Source organism: Mycteria americana, chromosome 4 (genome assembly GCF_035582795.1).
Source record: "Mycteria americana isolate JAX WOST 10 ecotype Jacksonville Zoo and Gardens chromosome 4, USCA_MyAme_1.0, whole genome shotgun sequence".
In the NCBI taxonomy this organism is placed as follows: domain Eukaryota; kingdom Metazoa; phylum Chordata; class Aves; order Ciconiiformes; family Ciconiidae; genus Mycteria; species Mycteria americana.
Genome location: NC_134368.1, coordinates 48458721 through 48472834, shown reverse-complemented (window position 1 = coordinate 48472834; position 14114 = coordinate 48458721). Strand labels below are relative to the sequence as shown.

General features: G+C 45.0%; 1 protein-coding gene across 17 annotated transcripts in view; it reads left to right on the top strand.

Annotated features, from left to right (window-relative positions):
* The first annotated feature begins 11193 nt into the window (after positions 1-11193).
* The window catches only part of GRIA2 (glutamate ionotropic receptor AMPA type subunit 2), a 97311-nt gene continuing 94390 nt past the window's right edge, over positions 11194-14114 (top strand). For all 17 annotated transcript variants that reach the window (XR_012775527.1, XR_012775526.1, XR_012775529.1 and 14 more), the window contains exons 1-2: positions 11194-11689; positions 12114-12254. Coding sequence is in view for 13 of the 17 variants with exons in the window: in XM_075500396.1 (XP_075356511.1) it covers positions 11602-11689; positions 12114-12254 (229 nt within the window). In the remaining 4 variants the exon portion in view is untranslated. The remainder of the gene's footprint in view (positions 11690-12113; positions 12255-14114) is intronic.

Below are 14114 nucleotides of genomic sequence, written 5' to 3'. Positions count from 1 at the left end.
TCCATATTGTTCCCATTTCAGGAACATCATCTTAAAATGGGAATTTTTCTAAGTATATGAATTATTAAAGCATATTGTGGTTTATCCTATTTTTTTCCACAGGAATATAAGAAAGAGATAGTGTCTTTTACATTACAGTGCTCTTGCAGCAAGTTTACTAGTCTCTGTGAAGAAAGTCTTGATGAAATTAAATAGGTGGAAAAAAATTTCATGGAGTGTGCAAATGAAACAGCCAGGAATGAATCCATTTATGCAAGACTCACGCTGAGAGTCTGATGAGCTTTGACAATGGGAATAAATTATTTTGGCTGAAAGGAGATTCCAGCCTTAAAAGACAGGACAACATTGAACCTTTCAACAGTTTTCATTTCTCGGCTGAAAAGAAAAATATAGCTTTATGGAAAAGACCGGGTAGTCTTGTCCATACTGACCTCATATCTGAGCCTGGCCAGCACGCTCTCCTGTAATACGGTCTTTCTGCCAGTTTGTGCTGCAAGAATTCAATAGATGAAATTATTTCTTCTCCGACCAAGCAGTAAAACGACCGCTGTTAGCTGACTGGCGCACGGGGCATGACTGAAGGCATGCCTCTGTATACAGCGTAAGTTCGAACATCGTACCTAAGTGACGGTCTGTAGCTCAGCCCAGTATCCAGTAACTAAAGAGAGCCAGGTGTCCCTTCCCCAGATCCCCTGTGCAAGTTTGGCAGACTGTTTCCTCTCTTTTCTTACGTTCCTCTGCATCGAATGATAGATGATACCAATGCTGCTTTCTGTTGCGCTAAGGGCCTTTTGTTTAGACTGGACGTGGCTGGGACGAAAAATAATCTGTTGCTGTATGTCGTGCACTGCCTTAGGCACTACTGTAATGCACACAAATAATAATAAAAATTATTTCAGTCCTTCTTAATAATAAATTCAGTGGTATACAGTAGTGATAGCTGTATTTGTCTTCCTCCGGTCTTAACATTTCTGGAAGTAGCCTGGCTCTGATATCAAGTGCCTGATATTCTCCTCATTTACATTGGCTTTACACTGTAGTTCTTTCTGATTTCCTCTCAGAGGAGGATCAAACCCACCGTATGTATACATTCTTCCCTTCCATATTACTCCTTTCTGATCTCTAAAAAGGATTCTGAAAATAACCTCACAGTTCCTTCCTCGGATCCAAATTCCGCAGAAGAATCTGCAGAATAACGAAGGAAGAAGTTGTATCTTGTAAAACGGTACATTTATTCATTTAGAATGTAATGTGCATATGCATAAATATGCATATTTAATATAATGGCATTCTTAGGACTAAGCCTTCCTGAAAACAGCTTGTCAGGATTTAATAACTTACCAATATTTTCCCCTTCCATTATTATTATTTTGTTTGCAAGTATTTTCAAAGTATCATATCAATATAATACCGTGTATTTTTTCAGTTCCCCGCTGAAAAATAAATCATCCCCTGCCATGGCACAGAGTAAGCTATGTGGGCCATGGGATATTAAATCACATGCTGGAGTAGCGCTTTAAATTGCAAGATCAGAACAAGTTTTGTCACATGTAATGTAATCAACAAGTACTATATTTTAAAGAAAAACAGTGATTAATTGGTATCTCATTTTTTGTTAATACTAGTAATGCTATATAGTAAAAAATCAGTATATTAAGTTAATTACTAGTAAATAAATTAATAAAAGGCATACTGAAAAGTATGGGTATGTCTCCTGGGGTTTGTTAGCTAAATCCTTGAGGTGGGAAGCTCACATAAGGCAATAGAGTCTCTCATTTATAGGACAATAATCCAAGAGCAGTGTAGATATAATGACCTGGGTGCTGGTTTATATACAGAAAGTTAAAAGTGAGTGCCGCACATCTGTCTGACTCACGGATTGCTTACTGCCTTCTCCAGGACAGCGTGGAAGGCCAGCACTGCTCTTGTCAGAAAGCAGGGTTTTCTTTCATGGTTGACATTCAAAAGCAAAAGATTGCAGGAGCATTTTCAATCCATTTAATTTCACTGTCATTTCACGGAATGTTACTGGAATTGATTATCCATATGTATCACACAATCGTTGGTCAATAACACCAAATTGTCTGTTGTTCTAATGAGACACTGTATTGAGATGAGTTATAATTAATAAAATTATAAAATAATCAGATGATGAATAGAGAAAATTCCACTCCAAAGCATAACATTCATACTACAGACATTTTTTAGTGCAGTGCTGCAATAGCTGCAAAGAAGTAATATTGCATTCTGCCGTCTTGTTCAGCAGTAGCACTCAGAGTGCTTGCGAGGTTTGTGATTTTCCCTAACTGCCTCAAATAACCGAACTCTTCTCGCCGTAAAGAAAATCTGAACTATTGCTACTATTCTGGCATGAAAACATCAGTAAGAACCAGATTATTCTGGACACACGGTCAAGGCTAGAAGTTTCTGATCTCTTTGTGTTTTCCTTGGTTTTTATAAAGGAGATCTTGTGTGTTTTGTGTCAACTCATTTCATTGCCTTTGACATTTATTTGCTATAGCTGACCAACCTCTAAAATTAAGGTCCTATTTTCTTATTACTACTAAAACCACAGGGAGCCCAGCAGAATACAGGCAAACATTGGTGAGGGTTCTCCTCCAGAAAACGCCTTTCAGTACTCATATTTACTTCAGATACCATCAGCGAACACTTTTTATAGTTTTAGTTATGGAAACTGAGATCATTAGATCACATTACCAGATCTGTTTGATTTAACAGAAAGACATAAATGCTGTATTCACAGTAGTTACAGCTCGTACTGACAGGCTGGGGACAACCAAAATATGGGACAGAGGATGATGGATCCCTATAGGAGTGTGCCTGTCGTTGGTCCACATATTCCTAGCTGTGGCATAAATCCTTTCTCTGTCCGTAGGTTGTTTTTCTTTGTAGCTGGTTTAGACTCAGGACAGTGATGTTTCTAAGTTCAAGGTTAGGTTTTTGTTGTGTATTCATAACTACCATCTTCGAGCTGCCCTTGAAACTCCATCAGCTTGTCTCTTTCTTTTTAAGCCCTTGGTGCATTGCGCTGTGTATGTTGACCTGTAATGAAAGAAAACCGTGAATTTAAAATTGTTTTGAACGCAGCTACCTGCGCACATCATCTCTGTGTGTACGTCTTATTAGGGCCATGCAATTAGCAAGGAATAAGGTAAGTCTCAGGTTAAATGGCAACTACATGGACTCTAATAACGGCTAGCAGTTAATCTGTGTAAGACAACTTTCCATTATAACACAAATGACGTTTCAGTAAAGACAAGCAGCATCATTTAGGTTGTCTTTAATGCCACAAATAATATAAGCAGAAATTTTTCTACTATAAGCTCTGCAATTAAAGCCTATATCTAAAGCAATTATGCAATTAGAAGAATGTTATTTTCTGCACATTCACTATGATGTAGATGTGTTTCTAATCCAAAGTATGTAATTAAGTGCCTCACAAGAACTGTTTCTTTTTTCTCACATTTCTGGTTTGTTGTTTTTCCTTCTGTAAAAGCTTGCCATTAACACCACATTTTACTGCAGTTAATCTCTGGGAAGATATGCCTATGCAGAAGTGACAGTAAAAATATCTCTTATCTGTGCTGTGAACTAGTTCTGGGACTGAACCACTGAAGTGGTTTTTCAGAACTAAAAATAAACTTCTGTTGAGCAAAACTCTGTACATTTCTGTGATAACTTCAGTGAGCTGTTTCTTGACAATATGATCTTCTCAAAATAAAAGTTATTGATGCCAAACAAGTAAACAGCGAACCCAAAAGATACTTCTGTTGCTGAAAGATCATAATGATAAGGATAAGAGAGCTGATGTTTCAAATCACAACAGTCCTTTTAATCTTATATCCTATTTTTAATGGGATTTTTCAAAGACTAGTGTAAAATGCCTGCAGTGGGTAATTGAACAAAACAAAACAAAAAAATCTTTACATCTTTTGGATATTTCCTGAAGAAAGGAATTATTATCTTGTCTCATGCGATTCTGTCTATTCCTCCAACTTAATTTATTTTTAACATTGCTAAGTGCTTCAGCTCCATAGTATAATTTCTGCAACAGCACAATTTGTGTCTTGCTTATTTGTGTCATAAAATACATTATTTTAACATTTGCTCGTGTGTTTGTATGATTGATATAATTTTTCTGTTATTTTTTATGAAAAACCTTACAGAGAACGTTTGACTGATCTGTGTTTAATCTCTTACTCACTACAGCTTAAATTTCACTTTATCTTCCTAGTAACAGAAGGCCTGACAAAATTATAAAACTATAAAAGTGATCTCAATAAAATGTACTGTAATAACATAGCCGTTGTTTAAACTGAATCCATAACATGAACATCTCTCTTTTTAAAAGAAGGGGGTGTTTTTACTTTTTAAAAGTCACCAAAAAAAATCCAGCTCCACACAATTTGCTTGTAAATGAATACGACCTAATTCTCTGTTACCTGTGGACACATAAAACCATATTACGTTGCCAGTTCAGTGTAGAGTGGTTCTGACTGTGACCAGTGGTGTTGGTATAAATGGAAAGGGATGCCTGTGCACCTTCTGATACTTCTATAAGGTTCAGAAGGGAAACACCCCTACAGAAGAAGAAAAACGGAGGTTTCATTTACTCCCTTGGCGACCACAGTGAATTTTGTTCTACTTTGCTGCGGAGGGAGCAGAAAAGCAGTCTGTTACCACCATATATCTGACTATGTTGACAGCTAGCCAAATTGCCTGTGCTCTACTGAGTAGCCTGGAACTGGGCATCCCAGCCCCAAGGACGGAGGTGACACACCGCCCTTGCCCCCTCCCCTGGGTTGGCTCCTGACCCGTTTGGTCTGTGGGCCAAAAGCAGGGTTAACGCTAGCGTTGTCGTTGCAGCTTTCCTGCTTGTTCAAAGAGCTCTTGGCCTCGAAGCCTTGTGCAAAGGCTGTGAATGAGATCGCACAGATCTTGTTTCAGACAAGAAGTTACGCCGGAGAGAATCACTCCTGTGCTGCAAAATATTATGAGAAGCTGCCTTACTTGGATTAAGGAGTTTAGCTAAAAGTTAGGGATTCATTAGTTCTGCTGTGGTTGAAAGCATCTCTGCAAAGCTTATTTGAATGCTCTCCAGAATGCTGTGTGAGGTCAGAAAACAAATCAGAGTATTGACTAGCAGTGCAATACCGCTGTCAGAACTTCCATTCTCTATAAGAGTTCAGTGTTCATGAACTAATTTTACCTTGTCGAGATATAAAAAGCAGTCAAGTCTCTGACGTTCTTTGACCTTGTCAAGATATCAGATTTGCCACAGGTTCAAATTTGGAAAAGATCAGTTGATTTCTCCAGGTTTCTAAGGTAGGTGGAGCATGCATGTATTTTGCGGGTAGTTTTTATGAATGACACATTAAACCAAGAACGTGCCTTCTCCATCTCAAGAATGATCATTACACGGTCCATTTCCCAGGGACTGGTATTTATCCAGTATCCTTGTTCAAAATACTGCCTCAGCACACTCACTACAATGACAGAAACAACTTCCTACAATATTCATAATGTTAAGTGCAGCCATAAGGAATGTTTGAGCAAGCATATACAAAGGTGTTATTATCAACGGCACATATTATCCTTGTTTTTCCATCTGTCTGGAATTTGTGGACCTGGAGCTGCTCCTCGCTATCATCGCTTGGGTTTCTGAAGATGCAAGACCATTGCATGGTGCTGTGATGGCTGGGGGAGAGAACAACACCTAGTTTTTGGGAAATTGCTTCCATTGTACAGAAAAAAGGCTCGAGTCACAAGTGAGTAGAAATCAGAGAATGTGTAACAATAGAAGTGTACCGCAGGTATGTCAATACAGAGTGGACTATAACATTTTGTCAGCTTGTATTTGCCTTTTAACATTTTAGCATGTTGTGTATGAAAGCAGGGAACTGAGGTGGAGAGGCGATTTGACAAGTACCATACCTCAGCAGAGCACAGGCCACCAGTATATGAAATCCGATGTCTTCATCATCTCCAAAGGGCTTTTTGTTATGAATAACGAGTAATACATTTCTCACAGGTGACAGAAAAGATGCAAGGCTAAAGAGGAATTTCAATGATTAAGAACTGACCTGAAAAATGGGTGTAGGGTTCATATTTCAAACATAGACGTCGGCATGGAAAAAGGAATAAGAACATGATGAGAATAAAAAACAACACTGGAGTCAAGGCTGGCATTGCTCGTGGAACAGATGGGAGAGGTGGCAGATGAAAAGAGAGAGGATCAAGGCTGGCTGTTACAGTCTAAAGCAAAAAACCAATACATTTGAATTAGCTGTGCTCTGCAGGGGGAATGGGGATGGTATAACAGGGGAGGAAAAAAAGATTCTGATGGCGAGGCTTTGGGAAACCAGATGGGAATCAGGCAAGGAAGGAGACAAGGAGACAGCAAGGAAGAAGAGAGGTAGCAGGTAGGCAGGAAAAAATTAGGGCAGGAATAAGAAATGTATTCCTTGGGACTGAGACAAAGCAATGGAAGTTGTTTATACTGTTGGAAGAAAAGAGAAGATAGTGCCAGACAAGAATCACAGATTTAGCATGCATAGTCTAATCTGAAAGTGTTCCTTTTATCTTTTTCCAGAGCCTTAATAATGTAATTTGCTCTAATCTCAGCAGAAAAAAACTGATGTAATCTATAGCAGATTTTCCACCACACAGATAGTTCAGCATATACCTAAGTGATTTTATCAGCAAAATAAATATAACATTTCTTGCAAAAAGCAAGAATGCAAGTAGCTCAGATAGATAGAGTAAATCCCAATTTGCTATAAATTTCTCACAATGGTTAGCTAAGCTAGTAACAAACTGCACTGTCACAGCTACTATACAGCAAAGGGAACTTAAAGTTGTACCATTATCACTAATTATTTTTGCATTAGTTATACCACAGGGTAGTGATGTTGCTTTTTTTCATCATCAGAATCACATAATAGAAGCATAAGCTATTCCTTAGTGCATGTCATCCCCGGGTATACGTACTGTTAATGGGAACAGTATGTGTTTGCTAATCAGAAGAGGAAGCAGAATGAGCATGGGAGATCAGGATGTACTTTTTATTTTTAAAAAGACTCTTGAGATCCAGAATGAACATATGGGACCAAACAATTTAAGAAAGATTTGGAACTTGAAACTTGCATTTGTATTTCCTCTTTATTTACTTCTACTGGTGTTCACCGAAGTTCTGCAGGTTTCAAAAATCCAAAGATAAAAATCATTTTTGAAGGAAAGAATCTCTTGACTGGCCATAGAATCAAAGGTACATCAGTACAGTATTTTTGCATCCTACAAAATCTGCATATTTTAAGATTTTTTCCTAATGAAAAAAATAATGACAATAATTCTGAATATAAAAAACAAATATTGATGGGATATAAGGCCAGAAGGGACCACTATAATCATTTAGTCCGAGCTCTTGCCAAGGGCCTTCTCAAGAATTGAATTTTTTCAACAAGGATTTTTAGAAAAGAATTTAACTAAGCATTTTCCAGGGCTGAGGCATTCACTACAACACTCAGCATGTGATTGCCATGGTCAATGACACATTACTAAAACAGCAAAACAAAAGATAAACTTTCTTTCTAATCTGAATATGATTAATATCACCATTCAAATACTGGGGTTTTTACTGCATCCATCTCCTCAAATGCTTCATATTATCAAAGTTACTTTCCTGAAGCATGTACTCCATGTCATCAAGTCATTCCTGAACTATCTTTTTGATAAGTATATAGAGCGATTGCTAAATGTTTCTGAGTGCAAGGCAAAAATTTCCAGTTCTTCAGTCATTTCCAAGTTTCTTTCCATGTCTCCTGCACACCTGCTGAAACATATGAACATTTGGTTGAATCGCAGCCATTCTCTCAACCAGGATTGTGCCAGGATGAATTGCTGAGGAAATGTATTCCTGATAAACTCATATTTATTTCTGATTAGCACATATATTAGCCCTTTTTAGCTTCCTCACCAACTTCTACCTTATGTTCAGAATATCATCCATTAGAACCATTTAAATCAGATACAGCCATGATTGAATCCTGCATTCATTGTAATAAGTAGCAAATCTCTCCTGGACTTCTATGGCATCAGGATTAAGCACTTAGCCTTTTAGGGGTTTGACAGCTTCTTATTTGATATCTGGCCTTCTGTCGTCTGTCATTGTTTTCATTATTATTGCACTGCTATGTTCCTTTCAACAAGTGATTGATACTTATTATTAACAGTCCCCCTGTTGATGCTTTGTTCCGATTCTGAACTAATGCATTTTTATATGAGCTTTTATCATGGATTTAGAAGAATGCATATAAGAATATAATCTTCTGGTTTTAAGATTGCAATCCTTAGTTACTTCTTGCTAGATTCTTTTCCTTTTCTTGTGCAAAAAGTATTGAATGTGATTCCCAGTAATGTAGTCTGATTTTTTTATGCACAGTGTTAATGAGTATGTCTATTCTTAGTACACGGTCATAAATTACTATCACCTATAAATTTCTTTCTTCTCCTTTGCCTGGTTGCATCTTTTTGATTAGCATAGGACTGTTATAAAAAATAGAGAGTTGAAGAAGGCTTTATTTTATTATCAGCATTTTCCCCTGGTATTAAATTCTGATTAAACTGTTTTCTTGCTGATGCACTAGCCCATGCTGTCCTTTTGTACTTACTCATCCCAGTTGAAATCTTTTCTTTTTCTCTGGCACACCAACAGTAGAATACAGCCACATAATTTGTCATTTTTTCTACACATTCTGATCCGATAATACAAATCTGGAATACTACATGCACCTACATACGCACACACACACTTGTACATTTCTCACAATTCTGTAATGAAAAAATACGCATTAGAAAGTCAACAGCCGGGGTGGTATCAGTTGTGATTGCCACGGCAGTTGTTATTAACTCATCACAAATAGTCTGTACAAAACCCCCAGTTGTAATTGGTAATTAACTTCTTACTCGGGTCACTTTTATTTTACCTACCTACTATACTATGTTCTGTAGGTCTTTAACTTGGTAGAAAGGACACTGTCATGACAGAAAGTGAGTTCAGGACCTTCATCTATAAACTGTTTGACTCCGGTAAGGCTGCTCATTGTGTAATGCCCACTACAGTGGGATCCAAACTTAGTTTAGCATTTATCCACGGTTTAGTATAAACAATAAAATAGCATTTTACTATCTAACAAGATAAAACATGCATTGCCATGAATTATTCTGACTGTATCTGACAAAGATCTTGATGTGCATGTGGAATAGCACTGTTCTCTTTGACACAAAAAAACCCAAACAAACCAACCAAACAAAACAGCTTAGAGATTTAAATCTTTTCCATAACTGTAAAGACAATTAGTTCAAAAAGTGGGATTTTCCCAGATTTCATGTTTATATTTTGCATCATCTTAATCCTTTTTATATTTTAGTTCATTATGCAGCTGTAATGTATATTGGCAAACATTATTTTTTTATTAGAAAATATTAAAATACAATCTTCAAACTGAGATCTTTGCTGCATTTTAACCTCATGTGATATACATAAGGGGATTCTTCAGACCTGGGTGAAAAAAGTGTATGTTTATGATTTATCTGTGCTCCTGTTAAAGGTTGGCAATTTTACACTAAAGTATTTATTAAAAGTAAATGCCTGTACATCTCACTGTCCAGGGCGCAGTGAGGACTACCTGAATGCAAGCTTTCCTCTGATATCTTAATCTGTCGATTGTCACAGTGACACTGTTTGCTCCTTTCACAGAATTCAGCGGTGGGTTTTACTGTGGAGCACAAAACCTGACTACTGGGAGGGACCAGGCTGGGGGAGAGAGCAAGGAAGAGCTGTAGTCACTCTGCCATTCCACCCAAATAACGCGATAAGGTCGATAAGCTCATGGTGTTAAAGCTCGCTCTCTTTTTCTTTTTCAGGCTCATCTCATTTTGTGGTGAGAGAGAGATGATGACACAAGTACAGACAGAAGCTAGTACAGAATTTCCTGGTGAAATGACTCAAATGAAACTATTTGTCAATGAATTAGTGATGGGTAAAGGGCCTCAAACTGCCTACTTCCTATGTGTTCAGCATATGTACTTACATTGACATCTGAGTATCTGAAGCTTCGAGACCTTTCTTTGTCTCTGGAAAGGAGAATTAAGACAATTTAATAATGAAAAAAAAAGGAAATGCAATGCAAGATCAGTATCCTTTCCTACACGGATATTCCTCATCTTTATTAACAAAAAAAAATTTTAAAAAATATACCAGCAAATGATCATTTAATAGCAAATTCATTGTCACAGTCACAGTATTGCTACACTGCTTCTTCTTCTATAAGATATGTGTGCGCGTGTGTGTGTGATGCATAGCAACAGACTTTGTGCCAAACTGAAAAATCTTAAATTTAGCTTGCAGTAAATAATATAGCTGGAATCCATCTTGAAAAAAATTCCCCATTATACATGAAAATGAAATATCTGGGGAGGTTTAAACCTTCCTGCATATTAACTCTTCTGTTTTCGTTACGGCAGTTAAAGATATGCTTTTCAGGTATACCTGGAAGGTGGTTACAGCCAAATGTCATTCTAATGAAGACTAATGAAATTTTTAAAAAATTTTAAAAGACTCTAAAAAAAGTAGCTTTTTTTTTTTTTTTTTGCATTTCTGCTTTCCGTCCAAGCCACCATCTCCTGCCGTCACAGAGAGGAATCGGCGTGTGATTGACTCATGTCTCTGGTTCCTATCGGTTCAAAGTAGCCCAGACACGAGGGGCTCTGCATGCCGGCAGCGGTGCGCGCAGCCCAGCGCGCCCACCGAGGGGAGGCGTTCGGGCTGAGGGACCCAGCTCCACGTACGCGCTGTCGGGGGCCAGGCGGGGGCGGGGGGAGAACAAAACACCTCCGCGGAGGCAGCGGGGTCGGGACGGGACGTGGGGATCAGGCCCGGGGGTGCTGCCGCGGGCACCGGCCCGGAGCCCCTCCGCTCCCCGGGGCGGGGGCCGCCCCCGCCCGCCGCCCCCCGGCTCCCGCCGCCGCCGCCGCCGCAGCGCCTCTGTCCGCGGTGCTGAAGGTTGGCGGCGGCGGCGCTCCCGGCGGCCGCGCGCGAAGGGGCGGGGCGCGGCGGCGAAGGGGGCGGGAGGGGCGCGCTCCCGCCGGCCTCGCTGCTCGCGCAGGCGCGCCGCCGCCTCGCCGGGTGCGCCGGCCGCCCGTTGAGTGCGAGGGAGCGCGGGCGAGCGCGTGTGAGGGCAGGGCCGGGCGGCGGGCGCGCTCAGGCAGCGGGAGCACGGCGGCGCCGCCGCCAACGGCACGCGGCCACCCCCCCGTCCCCCCCTTATTTCCGGAGCCGGGACGAGGACCGGAGCGGCGGCAGCTCTCAGCGGCAGCGTGGGCAACGGCTTCTCCGGCTCCGGCCGCCCGCCCTGGGCTTATTTGCGTTTCTTTCCTCCCGTGGTTGGCTTGCTCCCGGCGGCCGCTCGCCCGGCGCGCAGAGGATCTAATTTGCTGACGAGCGCGCTCCGCGGAGGAGGAGGACGAGGAAGAAGAAAGGGCTGTTTCCGTGGCTTTGTGGATGCTCTACTTTTCCTGGAAATGCAAAAGATTATGCATATTTCTGTCTTCCTGGCTCCTGTGTTGTGGGGACTGATCTGGGGGGTCAATTCTAACAGCATACAGATCGGTAAGGTGCCCGCGTGCCGGCGGACCTCGCTCTCCTCCCGACGGATCTCCCGCTCCCTCATCCCCGCCGCTGTCACTCGGGCATTCCTGTCATGTCGCCGCGAGCCCAGCCCCACCGCGGTACCCGCCGGGCGCCTGTGAGGTCCCCTCCAGCAGCCGTGGCCAACGCCTCCCCCGTCCCCTCGCCTTCCCCCTCGCCGCACCGCCCGTCCCGCCGCGTCCCCAGGCTCCGCCGCGGCGACCGGGACCGGGACGGACCCGCAGCCGGCCTCGCTCCGGCAGCGCCGCCCGAGCCGGCGGAGCCTACCGGCACCCCCGCCCAGCCCAGCCCAGCCCCGGCGGCGGGAAAGGACGCGGCCGCGGCGCTGCTCTGCCCGCGTCCCCGCCCGCCTGACATGTGTGTGCCTGTGTGTGTTTCCCTGCAGGGGGGCTGTTCCCGAGGGGCGCCGATCAGGAGTACAGCGCGTTTCGCGTAGGGATGGTTCAGTTTTCCACCTCGGAGTTCAGGCTGACTCCCCACATCGACAACCTGGAGGTGGCCAACAGCTTCGCCGTCACCAACGCCTGTGAGTAACGGACGCCGCCAGCCTGCTGTGGCGGCGGGGGCGGGGCGCCGGGGCGCGCGCGTGCGGTGCGGTGCTGTGCGCTGTGGGGCGGGGGCGCTGCGCCGCCGCCGAGCAGGTGCGGAGTGCCCGGCCCGGCCCCGGGGAAACGGGGCGCGGGGTCTCCGTGCGCCTCCCCCGCCCTCGCCGAGGTTTAAAATGGTTCCTGCCGCGCCCCCCGCCGGCGGCTCTCCCCACGCGTTACATAAGGCTGCGCGGCCGCGGGGCCGCCCGCAGCGCTCCCGCACCGCCCCAGGGCTGGCCGCGGGCTCCGCCGCGGCTGCGGAGCCTTCCCGTTAAGCGGCGGGGGCAGGGCGGGGGACCCCTCCTGACAGCAGCAGAGCGGGCGCGGAGCGGGCGGCTGCGGGGGGCGATCAGCCATTTTACGCCCCGCCGCGCTCTGGGCTCCATCTCGCCGCCTCGGGAGCCCCCCGCCTGGCGGGCTCGTGGGAGGCCCCGGGGCCTGCCCGCTCGCCGCCCTCTCGCCTCCCCCTCAGCCTCGCCGGGAGCCCTCGTCCCCGCGGCTTTCGCGGCGAGTCGTCGCCGAGCTGCGGGCTGCGCGGGCGGCCGGCGGGGCTCTGCCCCGGCTCCGCCTCCGGTGAGGGAGGCCCCGGCCGCACGCGTGCCGCGGGGCGCGGAGCACATGCGTTGCTCGGGGAGGCGAGGGGGAAGGCGGGGCGGTGCAGCGCGGTCGTCCTAGCGCGAAGAGAGGAGCGCTTGGGCGGGGGGTCCCGCAGCGATGTTTGCTTCTGCCCGCCGCTCGGTGTCTGCCACCCTGGCAGCTGCCCGGCGTTTGGCCGGGGCGGGTGCAGTTTGACCCCGCGGAGCGGCGTGGCTGGCGGGGGAGGGCCGGCCGGGCGAGGGGCGTTGCGCGGCCAGGCGTGCGGTAAAGGGTTAGCTGCAACGAGGGGCTGCGGGCGCTGCCCGTATGGGTGATGAGAGCTGTGAGCGTGAGGCAGTGATTTCCGGAGCGTGGAGGGTGTTCGCCTTCCCCGCTGCCCAGCCTGACGTGCCCGTTGCAAATGAAACCGGGGGCCCCGCAGCGGCGCGGCCAGCAAGGAGGAGGGAGCCCGCTCTTGTGCCGTGCTGGCCGCTCCCTGCGAGCTACGGCTCATCGCCGCCCGGCGCCGCGCTCCCCCGAGGCCTTTCCCCGTCCCTCCTGGGGACAAGCCGTAAGGGACGCTGTATCTGGAGGTTAGCTATCAGCGAGGGCAATTTCCCTCTCTCCATGGGCGACCTTTTTTTTTTTTCCCCCCTTCCCTAATTTAGCTACGTTATGATAGGTGCGGCGGTGCTCAAGAGGGGCGTCTCGGCACAGACGCTGGGGTAGGTGGTGCAAGAGCTCAACCCAAGGAGCTTTGAGTGGATAGGAGGGTATAGCACACACAGCTGAAGTCAAAAAAGGTCAGAGCACGTAACTAGCCACAGTAAGGCTACTTGGCTAATCTTTGCAAACTGTTTGGGGAGTTCTTGCTTTCTCAGGAGGAGGGTTTCCAGCAACCAGAACTGCATGTGGTCACTATTTGCTGTACATGTTACTGGGACTGTCGGTGAAGTAAGGGGCTGTGTAGCAGTCTAGATGGCATTCTGCATAAACGTGACGGGTGTTTCTGTGTTTTTCAATTCTCTGATGTCAATGAAATCCTGAAAATAATTTGTGTAAAACACCCAATATTTTTTTTTTCTGCTAGTCCTAGAGACAAGTATAGCCACCTGGTCTTTGCGAAAGTAAAGAGTTCCTATTTTTCTCCAGTCCCATCAAGGTTTTTATCTGTGTTTGTATGCACGCATCTGCCTTGTTCTTGAGTTTAGCTGACTTCCTTG